This window comes from Lynx canadensis, chromosome C1 (genome assembly GCF_007474595.2).
Source record: "Lynx canadensis isolate LIC74 chromosome C1, mLynCan4.pri.v2, whole genome shotgun sequence".
NCBI classification, from domain to species: Eukaryota; Metazoa; Chordata; class Mammalia; order Carnivora; family Felidae; genus Lynx; species Lynx canadensis.
The window spans coordinates 7808288-7833783 of record NC_044310.1 but is presented as its reverse complement, the minus strand read 5'-3'; the positions used below and the strand labels follow the sequence as shown (position 1 = coordinate 7833783).

The window sequence follows — 25496 nt, the reverse complement described above, 5'->3', positions numbered from 1 at the left end:
GGGCATAGAATTTGGATAGGTATAGAATTCTATGTTGGAAATCATCTCCCTTTAGCATTTTGAGATTTGCTCTTTTCCATTTTTATGGATTATCTCTTGCTGTGTTGAAAAGTACCTCAGAGGTGGCAGATTGAAATGCTTTTCTGCAGGTCAGGAATTTGGGAGTGGCTTAGCTAGCTGGTGCAGTCTAGACTCCTCCGTAAGTTTGCGGCAAAGCCGTCGGCCAGTCACCTGGCCTTAACTGGAACCGGAGGATCAACCTCCAAGACGGGTCCCTCACCATCTTGGTGATTTGATGGGTGACCAGCAAATTACGCCGGTGGTTGCTAGGAGGCCTCAGTTCCTCCCCCATGTGGCCCCCATAGGGATACTGAGTGGCCTCACAACATGGCAGCTGGCCTCCAGAGCAACTGATCCCAAAAAGAGCCAGACAGAAGTTGCAGCGTCCCTTAGGGCCTGGCCACAGAGTGACACACATCTCAGCCGTATCCTACCCCCAAGCTTTAGTCTGGCAGAGGACTGTGCAGAGCCCGACGCGGGGCTCGCTCTCATGACACTGGAGTCATGACCTGCGCTGAAATCAAGAGTCGGGCACTCAACCGACTGAGCCCCCCAGGCATCCCGGGATTGGCTAGCTTCTTAACGCTTCCAGAAGGACTCAGTGCCACCAATCCCCAAGCCGATTTCCCCTTCCGTTGCCGATTTAGAGTTGCTTTCTAGAGGGTTATTTTCACCTGCCCATTTCCCCAGCCTCCAAAACGGGAACGCTGCCTCCTCTCCCATAGCCTCCATCCTCATACATTCATGTGTTTTTAAAAATTCTCTTTCCCGGGGCGCCTGGGTGGCTCAGCCAGTTGAGCGTCTGACTTCAGCTCAGGTCACGATCTCACCATTAGTGCGTCTGAGCCCCACATTGGGCTGCTCTCTGCTGTCCGTGTGGAGCCCGCTTCGGATCCTCTGCCCACCCCCTCTCTCTCTCTGCCCTTCCCTCACTTGCGGCCTCTCTCTCTCAAAAATAAAAGACGTTTAAGAAACCTCTCTCTCCCATCTTGCATAGGGTTTCAGGAGGGAGCAAACATAAATGCATCCCCCACCTCCGTCCAGAAGCCATCGTTGTCACGGAGGCCCCCCTCCGGCCTTAGGAGGAAGTTAAGGGTGAGGGACGGAGCCAAGATTCATTCCGGGGCCATCTGTCATCCAGGTGCAATTCCTGGCTCCTGGGGCATCCTGTCCTCCCTGCCGGAAAGCCGGGGCAAGCAGGAGTCACGGGGTCAATTCCCAGAATCCCAGGGTCAGGGAGGCTGGGGGCAGGGCCGGGCACTGGACAAACAGATCAAAGGTGAGACCATGAGGCTCCAGATCCGGCCTGGTCAGCTGGATGGGTGCACGATGAGGTGAGTGGACCACCACCCCCCCCTCCAGCAGCCTCCCCCGCAGGGGCGAGGGGTGAGGACAGGCCTCCGGGCCCTCACCCACCCCCGTGCCGCCGCCCCCAGGCTGCTACTGATCTTCCTGGGCCTGCTGTGGGGCTCGGCAGCCGCACCCCAGGGCCCGCAGTGGCCCGAGCCCGTGTTCGGGCGCCTGGCATCTCCTGGCTTCCCCGGGGAGTATGGCAACAACCAGGACCAGCGCTGGACCCTGAGGGCTCCCCCCGGCTACCGCCTGGGCCTCTACTTCACCCATTTCCACCTGGAGCTCTCCTACCTCTGCGAGTATGACTTTGTCAAGGTGCTGACGGAGCGGGGGGTGACCCGGACCCTCTCGGTGGCTGGGGGCTCCCGACGAAGGGGCCCCGCGGCGGGGGGGGGTGGTGCTGGGCAGGGACACGTGGGAGCGGGGTCTGGCTTCCGAGGGAGGGAAGGAGGGACGGAGGGACGGCGGGCCTTGCGTCTTGCCCTCCCTCCCTGTGACCCCGACCCTACAGCTGAGCTCAGGGACCAAGGTGCTGGCCACGCTGTGCGGGCAGGAGAGCACAGACACGGAGCGGGCCCCCGGCAACGACACTTTCTACTCGCCGGCCTCCAGCCTGGATGTCACCTTCCACTCCGACTACTCCAACGAGAAGCCCTTCACGGGCTTTGAGGCCTTCTATGCGGCAGAGGGTGAGCCGAGAGGAGGTGGGGGCGGGGGAGGGCCCATCTGCAGGCCGGGGGCAACTCTGTCTTGGGCCAGGCCAGCTCTCCCTTCAGCCTCCTCACCTCCCCGAGGCTGGATTCCTGCCAAGCCAGCGGGAGAGAAGTCCGCAGCTCAGTCCAACACCATCCCCGGTGCAAATATCGGTGACAGCCATGCCTTCCGCCCTCCGACTGAGCCTGACGGTGCTGAGCCAGGGACATGCCCACAGACCCCCTGTGGTGCAAGGGCCCAGGGAGCCCACTTACTCCGCCGAGAACGGACGGCCCGGAACACTGTACTTGTGCGTGGGCCTCGAGCCTGACCCTTGATTTCACATGGCGGCTCCGGGGTGGGGGGGCCCGCTGTGTGACCTTGGGCACGTGGCTCAACCTCTCTGTGCTCCTCAGGAGGGTGCAGCGGGGTTTGGCGGAACCTGCTCGGTGGGTTCGACCGATCACCCGCTAGCTGGGTGACTCGGAGCAGGACGCTTCACCTGTCCCTGGTTTGGAGAAGGTGGTGCTGACGTCTACCTCCAAGCGTCCCGGGGACGTTACGGTGCCCCTGGGCCTAGAACATGCTTGGCCGGGCACCAGCCTCTTTGAGACATGAGGGGACTCCTCTCGGCTCAGCCGTGAGGCCCCAGATCGGCCTCGTCTCCTTCCCTCTGACCACCCGCCTGGCCCGCTCCTCCCCCAGACATCGACGAGTGCCAGGTGCCCCCAGGAGAGGCGCCTCCTTGCGACCACCACTGCCACAACCACCTGGGTGGCTTCTACTGCTCCTGCCGCGCGGGCTATGTTCTCCACCGTAACAAGCGCACGTGCTCAGGTGAGCTGTGGCCGTGGGGGCGGGGCGGACACGGCCCCCAGCCCAGCCCCCACCTTGGCCCAGGATACAGCCAGCTCCTCAAGGCCATAGCCGCTCTGCCCGGGGCTCCGGAGGGACCCCTGGCCTTGGCCCACTCGGCACTTCTCCTGGCAGGCCGACGGCCCACCTTTGATCTTCTGTCCCCTCCTGCCGTGTGTCCCATCCACTCACATTCCCTCTGCCCTCGGCTCGGCCATTGGTCCTCAGCCCGTTCCCTTAAATCGCATGTGTTAGGCCCCCACCGTGTATCCCGTCTGGGCTCCGGGCACCCCCCCCCGCCCCCATACAGCCGCCCTGGGCCCCCAGATGGGAAGAGTGGGGGACGCGGGCCTGGCTCACACAAGCTTCCCTGCACAAAACTTCCCAGTGTGGACAGGGCGTGCTCAAAGCGGCCTCTACTGCCCGCCCCCTCTGAACTCCTGCCAGGCGCCAGGTGGCCAGACGGCAGGAAACCCGGGGGTGTCGTGGCGAGAGGGCGGCCCGCAGCCTCAGTGCTGACCCCGCCTCCCCCTGCTCAGTGTCTCTCTCCCAGTGTCTCTCCCTGTCTCTCTGTTCTCTCTTCCAGAAGAGAGCCCCTAGCCTCACCTCCGGCTCCGGTCTGTGTCGGGCCGAGATTGCTGCAGCCCCCCCGACCGTCCCATCCCCGGACCTAACAATAAACCTGCCTCCACCTCTACTTCTGCTTCGTGTCTCTTGGGGGGCCCTGTGGGGAGAGGGCTGTGGTGTGCACCCTGGCCGCCTCCCCTCTCTCCCTACCCTCACCGAGGCCTGGAGGCACCTCGGTCAGTGGGAGTCCCCTCCACGGGCCACGGGCCTCTTTGCTAGAAAGGCCTACTCAGCAGCCCCCAGTCCCTTTGGAAGGTGGGGCACTGAGGCCCAGAGAGGGGCGAGGGCTGGCCTGAGTTCACACAGGGAAACCAAGCTCTCTCTACGCCCCACTAGGTCCCCAGGGGCTGAGCTGGGAGCATCCTGAGACCAGCTCCTGTTCAGAGGATGGCTCCTGTCCCACGTGTGCTGGGCTGGGGGAGCCTGACCCCGAGCAGAGAGGCCCGGCGAGATTGTGTTGATGGGGGGTCTGGTCCCCCACACCCAGGGGCTGTTCCCTCTGCCCCTGGGGAGCAGCCACACAGAGCAAGGAAGGCCGTGCTGGGACTCCTCAGTTCTGGAAATCTCCCGGCTCAAATGCCCACACCCCCTGTCTACAGCCTGGGGCAGGGGTGGTCGGACACCTCCCATGGCTGGTATAGACGCTCCCTCAGCAAGTGCACAATCAGCTGGCCCAGTGGGGAAAGGGCACCAGACACGCTTGATCAGTGTGAACTTGAACTTCCCTCAACCAACCCCCCTGGGGCAGAGCCCAGGCCCAGGGTGGGAGGGGAAGTGGACAAGAGAAGGCCCCGCTGTTCCCCGTGGGGAACCAGGGAAGGCTGGACTGCTCGGGGCCGGGTGTGGGCGGGAGCCCCGTGGTGGATGAACTTGGGAGTTGCTGGGGTCAGGGGTAGATAAGGAAGGGATCCCTCACCACCACCCCCCGTCTCCGCCCCCCTCTGCCCCCCCCCAACCCCGCCGGTGACCTCGCTCACTTCTTTACCCCCCGGGGTTGTGACTCTGGCCCAGGAGCCCCAGGGGTGTCAGTGGGGCCTGGAGGATGTACATCCGGGTGTCACCTGTTTCAGCCAAAGCCAGGAAGCCCGAGAAACTCCAGATTGTCCCTTCACCACTGGGGTGGGGTGTTCGGTCCGAGGAGGTGTCTGTGGGGCGGGCCTGCGCGGGGCCCCGGGCCGGACCACAGTGAGGACAGCCGGACGGGGCGGAGCCAGGCTGCCTGCGCCCCGGCTCACAGGAACACCCCCTCTCTCAGCCCTGTGTTCAGGTCAGGTCTTCACCGGCCAGTCGGGGGTGCTCAGCAGCCCTGAATACCCACAGCCGTACCCCAAACTGTCCAGTTGCTCCTACAGCATCCACCTGGAGGAGGGGTTCAGCATCATCCTGGACTTCGTGGGGTCCTTCGACGTGGAGACGCACCCTGAAACCCTGTGCCCCTACGACTCCCTCAAGGTCAGGTTCCCGGGATTTGGACCTCATCTGGCTCTGGCGGGTCCTGAGGTGACAGGGCCCTTTCTGCCTTCAGATTCAAACAGACAAAGAGGAATATGGCCCATTTTGCGGGACGACGTTGCCCAGCAGGATTGAGACAAAAAGCAACGCGGTGACCATCACCTTTGTCACAGATCAGTCGGGGGACCACACGGGCTGGAAGATCCACTACACCAGCACAGGTGAGGGCCAGTGGGTCTCAGATCCCAGCAGGAAGCTGTTTCGGGAGAGTCAAGGAGCCACACGGGATGGGACTTTTCCTAGCTGGGCCTGGGAAGTGTAGGGGGAGAAAAAGTTTTCCTTGACCCTCTTAGGGTCCCTGGCTGGGTCTGAAAAGTAAACTGATAAAGACAGATCAACAGGAGAAACACGTCCAGATTTATTTCACGTAAGTTCTACATGGGAGACGTCATAAGGAAAGAAAGACCCAAAGAAACAGGCCTGTGTACTTTTGTGCCGCGTTTGCAGAAAGGTGGATGGATGGTCACGGGAAAAAAATGACACGTTAAGGTCAGTGCGGTAGACTCGGTGGGGGGTGGGGTGCCGGGAGGAGGACTTAGAAAGGCCTGTTTATTTGGATTCTTCTTGGCTCCCTTTGTCTTTAGAGATAAGGATGCTCCTTCCCTCCTGGCACAAGGAGGGCACCTGTCACCTGACAGTACATGAGGGTCTTCTGACTGTGACAATGACAAAGGGCCGGGGAGCAGAGGTCTGAGGGATCTCCCTGTTTCTGTTTTCTCAAACTCCTTCAGTTTAAAAAGATATTCAACATGCCAAGGTGCTGTAGTTTGGGATAGTATGTCCCAAATTCCACCAGAAGACAAAGCAGGCTTGGGGGTGGGGGGGATGGCCTGTGAGAGACAATGGTACCCCAAGAGGAAATGCCATCCGCCCACGTGTCCATCCCTCTCCTCACCCCTCCTCCTGTCCCTCCCTCTTCCATCCACCCGACCAGCCCTCCTTCCTCTGTAAGAGAGGAAAAAATAATTCCCTCCTAAATTCTTAGCTGGGACCAAAAGACAGATTAACAAGAGAAAATCAAACAAGTTTGTTAACAGGTACGTCTCATGCACACGTGGGAGATTACCCAGGGGACAATGGGGACTTAGAACTCAGGCTTCGATAACATCTTCAGCTAAAGACAAAAGAGGGGGGGGGGCGGGGAGCCAGTTACGGGCAGGTGACGTGACCAGGAAAAGTATGGTAAATGAAAGTAAGGTCCGTAATACAGATTTAAGACCCTGCCTTCTCCGGTGATGAGTTTTCTAGTGACGTATTCATCCTTCTTCTAGGGCAGAGAGGGGGACACGCTTACAAAATGGACGTGTCTTTTGTAAACATAAGGTTCCCTGACAAAAGGAAAACTTCGACTCTGTTCTCAGAGCCTCTCCTGTGTCTGCAATGTCTGGAAATAACCAGCTCAAAACAATCCTTATGCTAAAGAGTCATATCTTGGGGTGCCCTCTCGCACCACCCCTCACGTCCAGCCATCAAAACCAGAAAACGAGATCCCACTGAGCGAATGTGAGATCTAATTGGTTTCATTAAATGATTCATGATTTGGGCAGCATCCCATCTACCAAGTGGAAGGGAGCTCTGAAGGGGGTTGTACAAACATGGAGGGTTTTCCTGGGAAGAAAGAGGGGGCAAGACAGTTATAAGCAAAAGAAAAGAAAGGATTGTTCCAGGCAAGATCACCTTCTCTTAGGGGAAAGAGTATGTCTCCCTCCTTCCCTCCATCCTCAGTGCCTGCCTTCCTTCCATCCACCCATCCATCCATCCATCTTTCTATCCATCCATCCATCCTTCTCTCCAACCACCCACCCATCCAGGAAATCAGAGTGCAGGCTTTGGTGTCAGGCTGCCTAGATGTGTGTCCAGGCACGAACCTGTTGCCTGGCTATGTGACGCCGAACCTCTCACATAACTTTTCTGAGCCGTAATGTCCCAGTCGTCCCAATTAAGAACGATGTCTCCTTCAAAAGGCGTTCCTTCCTGGGCTGATGCGGGGAAGGCGCTGAGCACAGGGTGTGGCTTGGAGGAAGTGATAATTGGGATGATGGGGATTGGAGTCATTTTTTAAACGAGGAAACTGCATTAGAAAGGATTGACCCTTGGGCCACCTCGGGTTAGAAACTAACGTGGGAAGGGGCGAGACTGGTCGGGAGGAGGGAGACCGGAGCTAGGAGACCGATTGGTTTGTCCCCGGTTCATTCATTCTCCTGTAGGTCAGAGTAATAACACATCTTCAACGGAAGTGCTGCTTTCAGAGCAACTCAAAGGGGGAGTCAGGTTTGCGGGGCTGGTGGGTGAAGGGCCAAGGCAGAGCGGAGCAGGGCTCTGGCCTGGGTGCCGGGCAGCCACCAGGGCTGTCCCTGGAGACAGGGGAGGGGTGGGGGTGTGGGGGGTGCGCAGGGGGCGCTGGTGGGCAGGGCTCTGGGACAGCAAGGGACCGAGAGCCACCCCAGGGCACGGAGACCAGCTGCTGGGGGGACTTAGCAAACCACTGGCATGGCAGAGGGGAAGCCGAGGGTGACACCAGGCTGGGGTTTGGGGGCCGGAGTGGAAGGCAGTGTCCCCGGGGGGCCTGAGCGCTGTGAGCACGTGCTGGCGAGGGGGAAGCACAGGCTCCCTGAGTGCCGGTGGGGATCGGAACCCCAGGTGTCTCCGGGCTGTTGTGGGCGGTCGCCCGCACCCACTCTGGCCCAGCGCTCAGCAAGGCACTAGCCTTTACATCCGGCCCTCACGACCCCTAGAGGAATCGGAGGCCCAGAGAGGCTAAAAGTAATTGCTGCGAATGCGGGTCTAGCTCTTTTCCTCCAAGCGACACTCTCTCTTGGTTTGCGGCAGGGACTGTAAGGTCCCCGGGGCAGAGCAGACGCCCCCCGGGTGCCCGGCTCTGCAACGCCGCTTTCCGGGAGGCCCAGGCGCGGCTACTAATCCCGATCGGTGCAATACGCGCCCCACAGGGTCATCTGGCCTCTGGTTTGAACTCTGAAGCGGTCTACCCCACTTGTGGCGAGCTCGCTCTGTGTGTTAAGTGTTCCGGCTATAAAATCAAGACCTTGAAATGGCTGCATTCAGACGGGCCTTCGAGAGGCCGCATCAAAACCCCTAAACCCGGTTTCCAACCACCCCCCCTCCCCGCGCAGCTCGGCCTTGCCCTGGTCCGGTGGCTCCACCTAATGGCCGCCTCGCGCCTGTGCAAGCCCAGTACGTCCTGAAAGACCGCTTGGCCGTCTTCTGCGAGACTGGGTACGAGCTCCTGCAGGTAAGTTAGCACAGAGCTCCAAGCGCAGCAGGATCATGACCGGTTTTTACGTGGATACATATTCGCATCGGCAGATGGGTGCAAGTGGAAAAACAGCTGTGGTCAGCACGGGGCTTTCTTTGGCCCACGATTAGCCACTAACATTCAAAGAGATAAGCTGGCCTAGAAGAGAGAGGTCTATGAAGAATTCTTTCGTTCTTTATGCAGAAAGCTCTAAGGGGCACCTGGGGCGGCTCAGGCAGTTAAGCCCCGGATTGTTGATTTCGGTTCAGGCGGTGATCTCACGGTTTCTGGGTTTGAGCCCCACAGCGGGCTCCATGCGAGCATGCTTGGGTTTCTCTCTCTCCCTGTCTCTGCCCCTCCCACCCTCTCTCTCAACATAAGCAAAATAAACTTTAAAAAAAAAAAGAAAGGAAGGAAGAAAAGAAGAAGCCCTTTTCTTCTCCGAAGCTGGTGATTCAAAGGGATTTTTGCCCTGTTCACACCGTAAGGCAGCTCGAGAGGCCCGGGCTACCACCTGGCATTAAATTAGGCCCCGCCCCCGGTCACGTGACGACCTTTCCTTGCCACAAGTCCCGGGCGCACCAAAGATTAAATGGCACTAGGAAACGGTACATTCTGCAAAGTTATAAATAGTGACCTCTGTGAAGGGTGAGGGAGGATAATTTTTTTAAAAATGCTTACTGTGTTGCTTCAGGGGCACAGGTAAGAGATTAACACGTCCTCTTTATGTTCTTCAAAATTGTCACTGAATCCCAGCGGTACAAAGTAATAACATGGAAACGATAGTTAGCTCTTCAGTCCAGTCCTGCGGAGGAGTGAGTCCAAAACGAAGCAAAACAAAACCCGGCACTTTTCCCACCTTGCAAAGTTCCCGGCCAGGGTCTTGGCCCGCAGCTCCTTGGACTGCAAACCTCTTCAGTTTCTGCTGGGGGGTGGGTGGGGGGGTGGAAGGGAAAAAGAACGAACCAAAAACCCTCCTGCTTCCTTGAAAGCATAAAGGCTTCTTCTCTGCCCAAGTGATCTTTCACTTCCAACTTTAAAATAACGTTTCAGTAAGTCAGACACGTTCTCTGCAAACCATTCCAGCAATCACTGAGAACGCACAGGCGAGGCCTAGGAAAGTATTTTTAGTAACTGTCCCCCCCCCCCCAGCTGATGGCCATAATGCTAGAAAACTCCGGGCACATTCGCTCCACGCGGGAGCCGGCGGGCCTTCCCCGAAGTTTGGCCACCGCCCTTTGGCCCTTTATGTAAAGAACTGGTGAAAAAGCAGCAGGCACTGGATGTGTTGTGTTCTGGATTGCAGTGGAGAGCGAAAAGTATTCCGCAGTTGCCGCAGAGGTCACCATTTGATCCCTGCAGCGCCAACACCTCTCTTAGGGAGAGGAGGTCTGCGGCATCGGCGACACAACGGGCAGAGCTGTCGGCCGCCAGCGAGCATGGGCACCCAGGCAGAGTTGGGGGTGTGGCCGGTCACGTGGGTGCGGCACCCCCTGAACCCCCCTCCCCCCCCCCCCCCCCCCCCGGCACTGCTGCGGGAGCGGAGCTTCGGGGAGTGGGGTCCCGATACAAACGAGTAACGCAACCCTTTCCGGCTTCTTCTTCAGGGTCGTCTGCCCCTCAGGTCATTTGCTGCCGTGTGCCAGAAAGACGGATCCTGGGACAAGCCGATGCCGCAGTGCAGCAGTAAGGCCCCGTGACCCTAGATCCCCGCGCGGCTTGTGCCGCCCGTGCCTGCTTCCCGTCTCTTCTGAAATGGTCCGCTTCTCGGGGACCGGGTTCCAAACCTGCCCCTCTTCCCCGGCCTCTCCGGGCGCTCTTACAGGTTAAACGGGAACCAAGCTACTAGGAAAAGTATCGCCTTTGGACAAGCGTAATCTTTAAAACTGTTTTTTCCAAGTATGAAATCTCCGTGCAGGATGGGAAAGAGAAAATGGCACTTTAAGGCCCGCGATCCCACTGTTAGAACACGCCCGCGGTCACACACGCTCTCACACGTGTGCACAGGTACAGGCCACCATACTGTAGGGACGGCGGTCACTGCGCGGACACATACACACGAAACTGGAGCGAGGGTGTACTTACCAGCCTGTGAGTTAAGAATCACATCGTAAGTTGTTTTCCCAGCGATAAAATGCAAGTTAAGTCGAAAACCTAAGTTTACCAAAACCTACAGCGAGAGCCTCTTTTGCCCACGTCCCCAAACTACCCCTGAGAGTTTGGAGGTCCGTGCCTTCACGTGCTTTAGCTCTCATGCTGTGTGTGTATCCTAACGTATCTCACTAGTCCACACTCTTTAAGCAAAAGGAGACTCGGTCTGATCGCACGGATTCCCCCGTGTTGTTGGGCTCTCTTTCCACGTCAACCCAAGGGTTAGGAGAATCATGCCCTCGTTAGTGGCTGCGTGGCACCCCCGCCACGGCATGTGTGCTGTCCCCAGGTCTTTCTGAATACATCCACTGCTGTGGTCAGCGCCCCTGTAAATGTATTTGTGCACATTTTGTGCAAGGGTTCCCACAGAATTCACAGGCAATTGAAACACTTTCACTTCGTAGCTTCAGCCCCACCACCGAGACTACCAATGCTTAGTTCCAAAGCAGGAGAGCCGGCACCACGGGAGCGTTGGGAGCTGGGAGTCCGGCTCCGAACCCCAGTGCGGCCACTTTAATGAAGCCAGGTAGCCGTGGGCACCTCTCTGCGGAGAATCAGAGGAGCACTCGGCACAGAACCAGGCTCACGGCTAAGTTGCTATCTCAGTGTAAGCTCTGAATGTTCGGAGAAAGAACGTCCAGTGTCGAGTTTTCGACCTCCTGCGTGAAGTAGGGCTTCTGGCCTATCACTTCATCTCCGAACCTGGGTAGATCGTTCACACTCGTGTCCTAACAGGTGAGCATTCTAACGCAAATTCAAGGTACTAGGACTTCCAGATCTCCTAAAAAGTTAATTTGGGACAAGGAGCCTTATAGCACAAACCAAGTCCTCCGTCCTATTGTTGACTCTCAGGGCCAAACTGCAAACGGAGTACTGCTCTCCAGGGACGCGTGGGCGGTGCCCCGTTCTTCCTTCCTTGAGGCCCTTTTGCCCCAGAATTTCCGTCAGAAGTTAGGGCATGGGCACTAAGGAGTCCCAGGTGGCTTCAAACCCCTTCCTTCTGGAAAGCACCGTGCGGCTCCCACCCCAGGGGCCTCACCGCAACCTAGGCGTTCGGGTGGGAACGGGAGGAAGGCGATGCTTTACGATCACAGTAAGGCCGACCTCTCCATTTTCAGGGAAGAGGATCAGCGTTGTTCCCACACAGGGGGAGCTTCGGGCCACAGCGCTCAGCAGCACAGCCACCTGCCCGTCTGGCCTTTCGCGGTCAGCGCTGGACACAAATCAGGTTAGTGCGACCTGACTCCTCCCTCTCCCCTTACCAGTTGTGGATTGCGGCCCGCCGGAAGATCTACCCAACGGCCAAGTGCAGTATGTCACAGGTCCTGAAGTGACCACATACAAGGCGGAGATTCAATACCGCTGTAACGAGATCTTCTACACGATGAGATCGGAGGATGGTAAGCAAAATGCTCAAAGTTGGGGGTGAGTGATTTGGAACCTAAACCCTCGGGATCTGAAAATAAACTTTAGCCAACATTTTTGGCTAAGGCTGCGGGGAAGATTAAAAGGCACTACCCCCACCCGCTAAGTGAAGTATTACAGCTCAAGTGACTTTAATGTCAATTTGCAAGAATCTGAAAACAGATCTTATCTAGTAAATGACTACTACAAACACACAATATATTCCAAATGGTTTAATTTAACAAGTCAAAACCTTATCATTAAGCACTTGAGATCTTGATACATATTCAAGTTACACATCTAAAAGGTTTCCACTTTGCAGGCAAACATGGTTAATGCAGAGACCTCCTATTTATGAAATCATGTAAAATGGTTATTCAGACACCTCTCTTTCCCGATGATGCTCCAGAATCAACATTCTTCAAGGGGCTATTCAAGCAAATGACAACCACCTTCTCCATGCAGTTAAACATTTTTGCTTTTCCAATGATTTGCAGGTAAATATGTGTGTGGGGCTGATGGATTCTGGACGAGCTCCAAAGGAGAAAAATCGCTCCCAGTCTGTGAGCCTGGTAATGGATACATTTACACAAGAGACGCGTAATTGATGGAAAGTACAGCTGGGCGGGAGGCGAGCGGAGCTCTGGCTGGTGTTGGGCAGAAATGGAACCTCAGCACTTGGCTCTTACACCAAGTTATTATTTCCAGATAACACGTTCTCACTCTCCCCTTTCCATGCGGAGGGGCTGCTAGGTGTCGACTGCACGTCAGTCACTGGACTATTTTTGACTTCACAACTAGGCGAGCGTAAAAAATGAAACGATTTTAAGAATTATCTTGAACCATTTACATTTATAAACACAAGTCCTGCTGTGGAGTTAACTTTTTCTTCTCTGTGAAACTATTAAAACCCAAAGCTAATAACTCATTTCCCTAAGCAACTGTTTTCAACGACATCTAGTTTTTAACATTAATGCAATCTGCCTTTTGAATAGTACCCAAAAAAAATTTTTTTTTGCCAGAATTGGCTCTGAAGATGTAGTTGAGTACAGCGATTAAAAAAAAAATCAGAAAGGTAATAATGTATTCATTACTCCTGCGTTATCTGACTTAAATTAGTTTTCTTAAAAAAACTACATCTTAGCTGACACAACATTTGTACGTTTTAGTGCAAGTATTCTGCCACAACAGGAGACATATTTGCTACATTGAGTGTATTTAGTTAGCAATACACACAGGAAAATTTAGTTTGGAAGAACCAACTAGACTAAAATAGTAATTTCCGAACCTGAAGGTTCCTGGCTACAACTGCCAACATTCTGATTTGCAAAACGTTTAAATGTTCAAAGGCGAAAGTGATTTTGCAAATCCTGCAACAGTGACCTTAGTTCCTGCTTTCCCAGAACTACAGGGTAAATACCCCATTTTACAAGCAGGAAAACAGAAGCAATGAAAAGGTTATTTCCTTTCACTGGATTTGTAATCACATCACCCCAGTACATCAGCCCAGACAATTCCTGTCTGCCCTATTAATACTCCCTATCGTGTAGGCCAAATTATTTCAGCAAAACAAATTAGTTTCTAAAAGCTAATTTTCATACACCTCATTTTCTGAGAAGCTAATGCTAACACCAAAAGGTTTCCTCCTCAGGTTCGAACTGTGCCGTTTTAAAGCAGTCTCACTTGCCCGTGTGGGTGGACACCCACCAATTCACCCGATGATATTTTTGGATGATATTAAATAGATACAATTCCAAAGTGGGAATGATTACGGAAAAAAAACACCACTGGGTTTCTATAAAGGCTCTATGTATCTGCTTCTTTCCCTAGTTTGCGGAATATCAACTCGCACCGTAAGAGGGCGTATATATGGAGGGCAAAACGCAAAGCTTGGCGATTTTCCCTGGCAAGTCCTATTACTAGGTCGAACTACGGCAGCAGGCGCACTCCTACAGGACAACTGGATCCTCACAGCTGCTCACGCTGTGTATGAGCAAAAAGAAGATGCCTCCTCCTTAGAGATCAGAATGGGTGCCCTGAAGAGACTGTCAGCTCATTATACACAAGCCTGGGCCGAGGCCATTTTTATACACGAAGGCTATACTCATGATGCTGGCTTTGATAACGACATAGCACTGATTAAGTTGAAGAACAGAGTTGTAATCAATAGCAACATCCTGCCTATCTGTTTGCCACGAAAAGAAGCCGAATCCTTCATGAGGACAAATGACATTGGAACCGTGTCTGGATGGGGATTAACCCAAAGGGGTTTTCTTGCCAGGAGTCTAATGTTTGTTGACATTCCAACTGTCGATCACCAGAAATGTACTGCTGCGTATGAAAAGCAGCCCTATCCAGGGGGGAGGGTGACAGAAAACATGCTTTGCGCTGGCTTAGAAGGCGGGGGCAAGGACAGCTGCAAAGGGGACAGTGGAGGGGCATTAGTGTTTCTAGATAACGAGACACAGACATGGTTTGTGGGAGGAATAGTGTCCTGGGGTTCCATGAATTGTGGGGAAGCAAACCAGTATGGGGTCTACACAAAAGTTGTTAACTATATTCCCTGGATCAAGAACATAATTAATAACTTTTAATTCGTTGTGTCTTCAATCAGAAAAGGATTCTTTTTAGAAACCCCTTTAAAAGGCCGTAGCAGCAACGTGACCCGAGAGACATGAACATGGCAGTTACTGCCCTACCGCCAAAACCAAAAGCAAACTTCGGGGAAGAAGGCCACCACAGGTGCCCCTCCCTTGGGGCTTCTCACCGCTTCCTGCCGGATTCGAGGGGACATAGGCAAGTGAGATCACCTGTGCCAATCCCACAGAAAATCACCAGTTAAATCTGCATTTCATGACTTACAAAGGGCAGTATCTGCACCAGATATCTGCATTTCCATAAACTGCCCGTTCATGTTCTCTGACAACTCTTCCATTGTCTGGGGACTTGTTCTTGATCTCTAACAGAGCTTTATATATTATAGCAGTACTGGTTCAGGGATAACCTAGAATCGTGATTTTGTAGATAAAACGGAAACATCAATACTTCAGGTCAGGTATTGACTGATTCCCATGTGCAAAACCAATGCCATCAACTGGCGAGATATAATTTTTCACTTATCCAACTGGCAGACAAGAAAAACAGAACGGCACCATTTCACAGTGTCAAAGACAACACAGGTTTTCTAAAGGACAACTTGGCAATGTATCTGAAAAGCCCTGAAAGCATGCAGTCTTTGACCTAGTAACGCCAACGCTAAGAATTTAATTCAGCTGTGAGGATGTTCCCGGCACTTGGAAATAATAACCTAAATAATGTTCAAATTCAGAAGACAGCTGAATCAAATGTGGCAATTCCTGAAGAACTACGACATCAGAACTAAGTGGCCATAGCATAGGTAAGTCTGTAGTTTTTTTTAATTCTCACCATGAACACGAAAATCCTCGGGCATACTTAAAACAACAGATCACAAATCACAAGAGCTGAGTATAGAACTCATACACAATGAAGAGCTACTCTCCTGGCACTCAACAACAAATTATTCTAATTATCACATACATCTTTGGAATTATCAAGCGGTTAAGATACTTTCCCTAAGGACACAATTTAAGCTCACCTAACCTTAAAGATCTCAGGTCATTTTGGCTGGCTATTCCTCCTTAAAGTTTTAATAGCTAACACTTAACGAAGAGTTTCATTCTAGCCAAATATTTACCACTCATGTAAAAATTCATTTTGAGTTTCTGCCTGATTCCTCTTGTGCATATCAAAGGGGAACTTCTTGAGACTTTTCCAAAGTAACTTTCCATCACCTTTGTCACATATAAAAAAGAAATTGAATTTTTCCAGTAAGACTCCAGACACTAAACTGTGGTGGCAACAAATTTTTTATTCAACTGGTTCAAAAAAGTTTTAAGAATGAATGCATTGAGATGACCAAATAAGACTTTTAATTTTAAAAACAAATCTTTGCCAAATAGTTTTACTTCTAGACTTCATTTCTTTCTTTCTTTTTTTTTAATTTTAAGGGTAGAATTAAATACCCACAGCTACTAGTACCACAAACATTGTTAACAGAAGGCTGCTGCACATTGAAAGCCTTCTAAGACCGGAAACTAGATTCACAACAAGTGCAAGTAAGGGATTAAAACCATGCCATTGACAAGTGAACTTACCCCTGGGCTCCTTGAAGGCTTGTCAGTTTAGTCTTTGGAGGTCCCCGAATACCATTTTAAGTGTTACCAAGTTACTGCTGCTGAGTAACAGTGCAAGTGCTAAAATGCAAAATTCAGATGGTACAGGGTTTGGAAATCATGCAATGGAGATGCAGAAAAAAATTAAAACAATGCAAGATCCTTTTACAGAGGAAACTGAGTAACGAAACAACGTGGCGATCACAAGTCTAAAGGACGACTTCATTTCTAAAAGCTTCAAACACGTAACTTGAAAAATGACAAACCTAGTTACCATCATCTAATTAGAGAAGGGCATCAGGTAAGCTACCGACACAAAAATGTTAACATTCTTCCATCAGAAAACAAGCTCAACTCTCACAGCAGTTACATAAAAAGTACAACAGAGAATCATAGATTATTGCTTTTACATACTGCACAATGCGCCGTGAGAGTCTAATCTGAGTTTTCTGTCAACGATTTCATTCAACGTTACTCTATTCCCCCACCTGTGGAGGACAAAGCCCATTTCACTTAACACTTTCAGACAGACATCCCACCCTGCTAGTTCTTAAAGCTATCAGGCTTTGTAATGGACTTCAGGCACAAGATAAATTTGTGGTTTCTTCTACTTTATCCCTACTGCAATTAATTCCACTTTTCAAATCCCAAACTAGAAAGGTGCTGAAATGCCCTCCTTTCCAACTGCTATGCTTTGCTACAAAGCATTTGAAAATAATCAACGTCGTTTTTCCCACTCCCCCCAAATAAGAATATTTTTAGAAGGCATGATTCCCAATGGAGATTCATACAGGCCATGTAAATAGAACATCACCCAAATGCACAGAGGCACTAATAAAAAAACTGGAGGGTACTGCTTACCATTTTAGGTGCGGTCACCCAGACTTATTAAAAACTAGGTTTAAAAAGAAAAAAAAAAACTTTTCACTTTGGACAATGCAAGAACATAGCAATTAAGTCTGGGTATCAGGTGTCAATGCATGACAGGTGATGAATCCATTTGACTTGAGACAACTTTTCAAATAAGTTTATTTGAAGCAAAATAAACTACTGCCAAGAAACTTTATGAAAGTTCCATCTCAAAAGGGTCAAAAAAGGGGAATTAACTGCTATGAATTCTTTGCATTCAGGGCTGCAAAACAAAGACACATATTATTTAAATCCGTTCTATTTAAGAATTCCCAACACTGACAACTCTTATAAAGACCATCCAAGCACGGGACACAGAACTGCATTAGACCACATTCTTATGGCTACCTGACAGACATTAGAACTTCCACCCTTCGTGGTGACACCCCGAGCTCACTGATGAGCTCTGCTTCCGAGTACTCCCGTGAAGCACACCACGAGCTCAGTCCGTGTTCACGGGACCACACTTAACAGATCGGGAACAGAACACAACACACACCATACGGCGTTCACAGCAGCTGACGGAAGGGCAGGGGAAATACAAGTACCTCACACATCCAACTAATGGGGTTCTCTGAGAACAAAACTCTCTTTACGTCTTCCAACGTCTTCCAACGGGTGTGGATGTCCTTTGGATGCAGAAAACATTCGCACGTCATTTGCTATCGTTGCTCTCGGCACGCTCTTGCACCGAGGCCAAGGGACTGAGAGATGCATCTCGCCAGGTTAAAAAAAAATCTATCCATCGTGTGCCACCGCCACTGAGTCTCTGCACACACTCTCTCCTTTTCTCACTCACACTAGCCTTTCGTACTTTGGCACCACTGTCGGTCGCACACGAGGATCAGAAAACACAAGGTTTCAGAAGTTCAAACAGCCTTCTGGTTCCATAGCACACCCTTGCATTCGTAGCATGGATACGACTCCGCGAAATAAAGAGTAGTGGATATAGATGGGACACCCAAGGTCAAAGTCACAGCCTGTATGGTGTGAAGACGAATTCAAGAGTGAGAAAGCAAGTAGACGGAAACATTCCTTCCTATGGCAGAATATTTACAGCACTGCTTTCAATGAAGTGCTTCTCCCGTAAACATTTGAAATGAGATGAACGGCACAGATTCAATGAAGGCTTCATACTGTACTTCTGCATAGGAAGGGAGACAAGTGTCACAAACTACAAACGAAAGCAAAAAGACCAAACACTGTGACACCATGATCTCCAAAAAGGAGGTTTTCCTGGGGGTGGGGAATGAATGTGGTGGGGTTCCAATTAAAACACGGAAAAAAGAATGTACTTATAATGAATGGTTTCCATAGTGAACACGCACAAAGAATTCACCTGACGAGTCCAGGGATACAATATTACAGGAGAAACCTTTTGATATCAATTGTAGTGTGTTGGGTTTTTTGTTTTTTGTTTTTTTAACCAATCAGGCAAACAGCAGTTCACTTTCAAACACTCAATATTTCAACCCTTTATGTAACAAAACTTATAAAATTCCTTTAGCTTTTCCTCTTTTTCTAAAGAAAAATGTCAAAAATACTGCTGAATATACTCCACACTGAACAGACCAATTCTGAAAATTCTCAGTACATATGTATTTTACAATATACTTACCATGTGTTTAGAAAAATTTGAATTCCTACCAGTCTATACCTACCCCACTGTCTAAATTCCCCAGCTGGAAGATTTAGAATCCGTGCTTGAGCCAAAGCCTCCAGGAAAACCGCTGCCTGACTCTGCATTTGATGCGGGTCCCCAAGCGATGGCTGCACCTGGTTTAGAACCGCTATCGGAGTTCTTTCCAGAACCAAAGGCCTGATTTGGCTCCCTCTGCATGTTGCCTTGGCTTTGGTTATTACCCGATGGGCCTGACTGGTTCTGCTGACTGGCTAACATGCCCATCATGCCCCAGCTGCTCTGCAGTGCCGCCTGGGCAGCCGCCATCATTGCCGGATTAATGCTAAAAGCGCCAAAGTTCATCCCCCCACCCATATTACTACCTTGATTGTTTCCCAAACCAGCTCCACCCCCTCGACTGTTACCAAAACCACCCTGATTCCCAAAGCCACCTGGATTACCACCAAATCTTCCACTTCTTTCTAACTGTCTATTGCTATTGTGCTTAGGTTCAGCATTGGATATATGGACGCTGATTCCTTTAATGATCAAGTCCTCTCCACAAAGAGACTGGGCAACCTATAAGAAATAGGGGATGTAAATAAAGGAAATTAAACCATTGACTCATGCACCACAGTAGCAATCAAACTTAGATTTCAAGCCAGTGTCTACGCGGGAGGAAAAATAAGCTCATTTCATTTAAACCCGTAAAATGCACTTTAGCTGTAGTAACAGCAGCACGGACTTTTTCAGCTTATTTTCAAAAGATATAAAACACTCCCACTTAAGTGCCACATCCTGAAAAAATACCTAAAGGGTTTATGACGACTATCTAGACCCATACATATCCCAAAGCTTACAAGGTGAGAAAGCTCAGCTGAGGACGGCAATCAGTGGGATGGGAAATCTTCACGACAAATTACCCAGTCAGAGGACTATCATTAAAGAGAAAAGTACCTGATCGTCTGCAAACGTAACGAAGGCAAAAGCCCTGAACGGTTTGGGAATGAAGACGTCTACCACTTCTCCATACTGGCAAAAAAACTGCTGCAGCTCATCGGCGGTCATGTCCTCTGTACAGCGCCCAACAAACACCTTCCTGCTTCTCAAAGGCTCATCTGGGCTTTGCTGGTCAAATCGAAAGGAAAGAAAAACATGAGAAATATTTTATGAGCTATGAAAAGAGCATTATGATAGACGATGTAACGACAGCGATCTGCCTTTTATATGCGATTAGTCATTAAAAAGGAGATACATTCTTCTGTATTAGCACTTGTCTTTAATGCTTCAGTGAAGAGTAACATTTTATTTTTTAAAGACTTTATTTTAAAGTAATCGCTACACCCAACACGAGGCCCAGATGCACAACCCGAAGATCCAGAGTTGCACGCCCTACAGACTGAGCCAGCTAGGTGCCTCCAAAGTCTTAAGGTTTCAAGTTCAAAAAGGTTTATTTGGATTAAGGAAAGTCAATGACTGAGGAACGCCCTAGCAAAGATGGTAACTCTCCAAATAAGTCTTGCTTGCTAGGAACAAATTAGGCCTTTGTGACAAGATTAATGTGTTCTCACTGTCTTTGTGCTTTAACACGTAACCACGTAAGAAACTGTTCACTCACCAGAAATAACAAAGAAAAAGAAAAAGAATAAAATGAACGAACTTTTAGTAAGAGAGGTAATAAACTATTTCAAACAAACATAAAACATTCAGCATGCATGAAGGTCCTAAGGCTTTAACGAGACAAAATGTTTCAGGAATATACCCGCCACTACCTTTTCCAAGTACATTTACTATTATTCTACAGTGTCTTCTAAGGGAGTTTTGTCAAAATTTGACAAAAATTCCCAAAGCAGAGGAAATTCCCAAAGCAGAGGAAAAAAGAGTAAAGTACCTTAGAATTAGGAAGTTTACAGTCACACCATCGTCCGTCTATCATATGTCGCTGTGACATTACTTTCACCTGGGTTTCATATTCCGTAAAACGAACAAAACCAAACCCCTTTGAATGACCAGTTTTGAGATCTTTCTTGACCTAGGGGGAAAAAAAAAATCACTGAAATTTACTAAAATCTCACACACTCACACACACCCAAATCAGAGTTCCTTGGTAATTTGAATGGCTTCACTCGGATGGAGTTGCTTAATTAAAATTTAACCAAGTTATTCTTGAAGTAAAAACAACAGGAGAGTAAATGTTGAATCCAGATGCTAATAATCATGTTATGAAACAGAATTTTCACAACTTGGTTTACAACGCAAAGATAAATTAGATCTAACATTTACATTTTTTTTAAACTACTTATTTTTGAGAGAGAGAGAGGAAGAGAGAGAACACGTGCCTGCACAGAGAGTGGGAGAGGGGCAGAGAGAGGGAGACAGAGGATCTGAAGCCAGCTCTGTCCTGACAGCGAGAGAACGATGCAGGGCTCAAACTCACGAACAGTGAGATCATGACCTGAGCTGAAGTCAGATGCCTAACCAACTAAGTCACCTAGGCACCCCTCTAATGTTTACATTCTTAAATTGGAAAAAGAGGAAATGTGTTTTTATCTTTCTTTAAAAGTTATTTTAGTAATCTCTACACCCAACATGGGACTTGAACTCACGACATGGAAATCAAGAGCTGCACACTCCTCCAACTGAGCCAGCGAGGTGGCTCCCCCTTTAAAAAAAAAAATAGGTGTTTTTTTTAGGGACCCAGGGTGGCTCAATTGGTTGCCTGGCTTTTGATTTCAGTTTAGATCATGATCTCAGGGTCCTGAGTTTAACCCCTGCATCAGGGTCCACACCTGCGTGGGGTTCTCTCTCCCTCTCTTTCCCTCCCCTACTCACGCTCTCTTCTCAAAGTAAATAAACTTAAAAAAAAAGTTTTTTTTAATCTCCCAACAATCTAAGTTAATATAGAATATATGCATAAAGGGAAAGAGTATAACCCAAATTTTTTAAGTGAGCTCTAGACCCAACATGGGGCTTGACATCAGGAGTCACACACTCCACCAACTAACCCCGCCAGGCACCCGAACCATTTCGACATCCCCTATGCATACATGTAACAAATGTTAAAGATACTATCTGCTGAACATGAAGGGCAGTGTCACTAAACTGCAGGAATTCGGGGAAAAGAATTCACTGGAGAAGAAAAACTGTGAAATGAAATCAAAGTTCACCTGAACCATAAGAACCTCTCCAAAGGTACTAAAATATTCTTTTAGATCCTGTTCAGTCGTTTTCCACGGGAGACCCAACACTATTAAATCAGATGTTTTCTGGACAGCTCTTTTCACTTTCACTGCTGAAGAAGCATCCGTCTCGTCCATTTTTCTTTTGTTATCTGAACAAAATGAGCAGAAATCTCTCAGTGAACTCCCCATTTAACACTTCTTAGGACATACTAACTCCTACACCTAACAACGACAAGCAAAAAGATTCTAAGAACAATAAGATACTGAAAACTTTTGGCAAGGAGTGACATCAGCTCTCAAAGACAGAAGGAGGGACTGAATAAGTGGCTGAAGGGCTTTTCTGGTGCGAATGCAGGGACTCCCACCCACCTCTGGTTTTGCAGGATCTCAAGATTACAATGGTTTGTTCTCTCCTCTCAAAAGGCACATCAAAACAAAACTAATTCTACTTCATTTTGGACTTTAAAACACATTAAGAAAGAAAAAAAAAACAGGTTAAAAAACAGTGCTGTAATATCTTTATGCCTACTAAACATATCTGCTTACCTTAATGCCTATACGTTAAAAGTTACGGACCAAAACACAATCAACTTTTATCTCCAGCTGTGGATTTTAAGGGTGATTTCAATTTTCTTTTTCTTTCTTCTATAAACTTTCAACAGCGAACTCACATTGATTTTGTAACAAAAACCAAAATCTTAGGTTATTTTTCAAGACCAGTATTTGGGGGGCACCTGGGCGGCTCAGTCGGTTAGGCGTCTGACTTTGGCTCAGGTCATGATCTCAGTTTGTGAGTTAGAGCCACATGTTGTCAGGCTCTGTGCTGACAGCTCGGAGCCTGCTTCTGGGATTGTGTCTCCCTCTCTGCCTCTCCCCCACTCTCGCTCTTGCTCTCTCAAAAATAAACTAACATTAAAGCAAACAAAAATCCTCAGTATTCGGAAGAGGAAAGGAACTAAGTGAGATTTTTAGAAAGACTATTTTTTAGAGCAGCTTCAGGTTCCCAGCAAAACTGAAAGGATGGCAGAGACTTCCCACATACCCCCTTTACCTTCACACATGGATAGCTTCTCCCCATTATCAATAACCCCCCAAACCAGTATGTATGGGACATTTGTTACAACCGATGAACCTGTATTGACACGTTATCATCTAAATGGCATTTTATTTTTTAATGTTTGTTTATTTTGAGAGCGAGCATGGGGAGGGGAGAGGGAGGGCATATCTCAAGCAGGCCCCTCACTGTCAGCGCAGGGCCCTACACCAGGCTCGATCTTGAGAACTGCAGTATCATGACCTGAGGCAAAATCCAGAACTTAACCAATTGAGCCACCCAGGTGCCCTTACATGACATTTTAAATTTGGGTAAATATTAATCTATAGCCAATGGCTCGAAAAACAGCATACGAAAAACAAAAAAACAAACAAAAAAAACCCCAAGTTGCTGTTAAAAATGTTCTCAAAGTGTTAAGTCAAAGTCTTGCACACTAATCAAAAATGATACTTTGTTGGTATCGCGTTAAAAATGATACTTTGTTTGTATCGCGTTTTAACAAAAGAGATCAACTACAGCAAATTCCTTCTGCTGAAATGTACCTACTTCCTTGGCACCATTCCTTCCTATTTCCTTTTTTTAGATTTAGAACATCAGTGATAAGGGGCAGTGAAAATAAGACCAAAACCCCAAATTATAGTTGCACCAATTCAGATTTGGGTTACAGCAATCGATTTAAGGGGCAAAAACATCAGATCAACTGAATGACTGATGGAAGCCTGCAAGGACCAAAAACCAAAGCAAAACATCAGGGCACCTGAAAAGAATCTATTTACAAGAGGCTGATTACTGCAAAGCATTCTCAGCGGTTCCTTAAATTTGGCATTAACTTGGCAGCATCTGTTCACATAATACATAGTTTTCTCTCTCAAAAAAATTCTGTATTTCCAATTTTCACTAATTAGGACTAACAGTAACATTTAAAGAAATACTTGGGTTATAGGAGATGTTTCGCCGTGAAACGAGGCCATGATCGGACTTAGAATGAGAAACAAACGCTTGAGCATTGCAAAGCCAAACGGCAACGAACCTTTGGGATAGTTGACAACATATACCAGATTTCCCCAGCCGGCTTCGGGAGCATGCAGAATTCCTTCCACCAACCGGACGCCTCTCATACACTGAGACACTGGATTCCTGTAGCGCAGCCCACAGGCCCCTGGAAACTGGGCTGTAACCGTGGACAGCAGCACGGTCCCGTCGTCTTCTGATGGTATTTCAATGGGCTCGTCGTTCTCATCTTCGGTTACCCGAATATATTCAGACATCTTCTCTTAGTTTTCTTAAAGGAAAAAGAACCATTAATGACCGACACTCGAGTCAGAGTAATTGTTTCCTTATCATCACCTGGTTAACACCACCACCACGTCCATGTTCCGGGGACATCTCTGCTGTTTGGGCTCTTATACGCGCGGGTTACCACCGAAACGAGGCAAAGGCAAGGCCAGTGATTCTTAACAAAACACGATGCCTTGCTATTTCAGTCCTGCTATAAACACTTGCCGCGTGCCTACTAGGCATCAGATGCTCAAGTGAAAACAGTCAGTCGCAGGTGGCAAGATGGTTACTGGGGGCTGGGGAACATCCGGAGAGGATACCAAACAAGCAGTTATTTATTACGGCCCTGATATGCGCTGCCAGAAAGAAGTAAATAATCATCCTGGGGGCTGAGACGTATGTGGGAATGAAAGCTGATGTCCCTAAGAACCAGATGCAGAAGCTGTGTCTTGAGAAACAGCAGCAGCGAACCAGGTGAAGAGAGCAGGAAGAAAAGTTCCTCCCTGTTCCTCACTGTGGGACTTCCGGGGGCTCCCCACACTCGGGCAAGGACAGCGACAACAGGTCCTTCGCGACGCGGGCCGCCACCTCCCACAAGCCAGCGCGTGGCGGCCGAGGGAGGGGTTTTTCGGAGCGGCCCGAGGACCAGACGCAGGGGCACAGGGCCCAGGCTGGCGGCGTCCCCCGGCGCTTTGCGAAGCGCCGAAAGCACAGAGCCCTGCCAGGGCCCGGAAGCTCCGCCCCGGGCTGCACGGCACCGCAGGCCCAGCGTCCCGGCTTCGGCGCCGGCTGCCACCCAGCGCCAGGCCCCTAACGTCGCGCCCGCGCGAGCCCGCTCGGGCAGGACCAGGCGGACCCGGCCCCACGGCTCCCTTGCCGGGGCGGGGGCGGAAGCCGCTGCGTCCGCCACGGGCCGCGGCGTGCGGAGGCCGAGACCCCCAGGGCGTCCTCGGTGAGAAGCGGCCGCAACTCACCCGTTAGGCCGCTGCTAGGAAGCCCGACAGGGAACCCGAAGCAGCGACGGTTCCAGGAGCAGCCCAGCTACCGCTTCGCTCCCACAAAATGGCGCTAGGGCCGCCTCCTCCCCCCGCCGGCCGTCGTCCTCTCCCACCGGCTCCCCGTCGGGAGGGGAAGGACGCCGCACCGAGGCACAACGACCTTCTCCCCAGAGCGGCAGGGCTCCCTTCCGGGAGGCTGAGCAAACAGAACGGACTTAAAGGCGACAGTAAAACCAGGACCTGAGCCTGAAAGGCTAAAAGTTGACAAAAATATGGAGGCGTAGGCTGTTAGCTCCCCCCACGTAGCGTAACAAATGGCTTCGCCCGGCCAACCGTCGGCCCCGGGTCTCGGC

General features: G+C 50.1%; 2 protein-coding genes across 5 annotated transcripts; one reads left to right on the top strand and one right to left on the bottom strand.

Moving 5' to 3' along the window:
- The first annotated feature begins 1061 nt into the window (after positions 1-1061).
- Positions 1062-14502, top strand: MASP2 (mannan binding lectin serine peptidase 2). Of its 3 annotated transcripts, XM_030324111.2 has the most exons (11): positions 1062-1394; positions 1497-1728; positions 1925-2102; positions 2812-2943; positions 4844-5040; positions 5114-5261; positions 8232-8350; positions 9961-10039; positions 11770-11904; positions 12406-12480; positions 13739-14502. In XM_030324111.2, exons 1-11 carry the CDS (start codon positions 1348-1350, stop codon positions 14500-14502), a joined length of 2106 nt encoding a protein of 701 aa, XP_030179971.1. In that variant the 5' UTR covers positions 1062-1347. The 3 variants fall into 3 exon arrangements, with proteins under 3 accessions (XP_030179971.1, XP_030179972.1, XP_030179974.1); XM_030324112.1 differs by lacking the exons at positions 8232-8350; positions 12406-12480; positions 13739-14502 and having other exon boundaries at positions 1192-1394; positions 11770-11898; XM_030324114.1 differs by lacking the exons at positions 4844-5040; positions 5114-5261; positions 8232-8350; ... (2 more) ...; positions 12406-12480; positions 13739-14502 and adding an exon at positions 3548-3658 and having other exon boundaries at positions 1300-1394.
- Positions 12127-25228, bottom strand: LOC115520097 (TAR DNA binding protein). Of its 2 annotated transcripts, XR_004343949.1 has the most exons (7): positions 25120-25228; positions 23898-24149; positions 21799-21962; positions 20523-20663; positions 19589-19759; positions 16963-19210; positions 12127-16182 (listed from the first exon to the last, which is right to left on the bottom strand). XR_004343949.1 is itself a non-coding variant. In XM_030324115.2 (6 exons), the coding sequence occupies exons 2-6, from the start codon at positions 24133-24135 to the stop codon at positions 18680-18682; spliced, it is 1245 nt and encodes a 414-aa protein (XP_030179975.1). In that variant the 5' UTR covers positions 24136-24149; positions 25120-25228; the 3' UTR covers positions 12127-18679. The 2 variants fall into 2 exon arrangements, 1 of the variants encoding a protein (XP_030179975.1); XM_030324115.2 differs by having other exon boundaries at positions 12127-19210.
- Between the last annotated feature and the right edge of the window lie 268 nt (positions 25229-25496).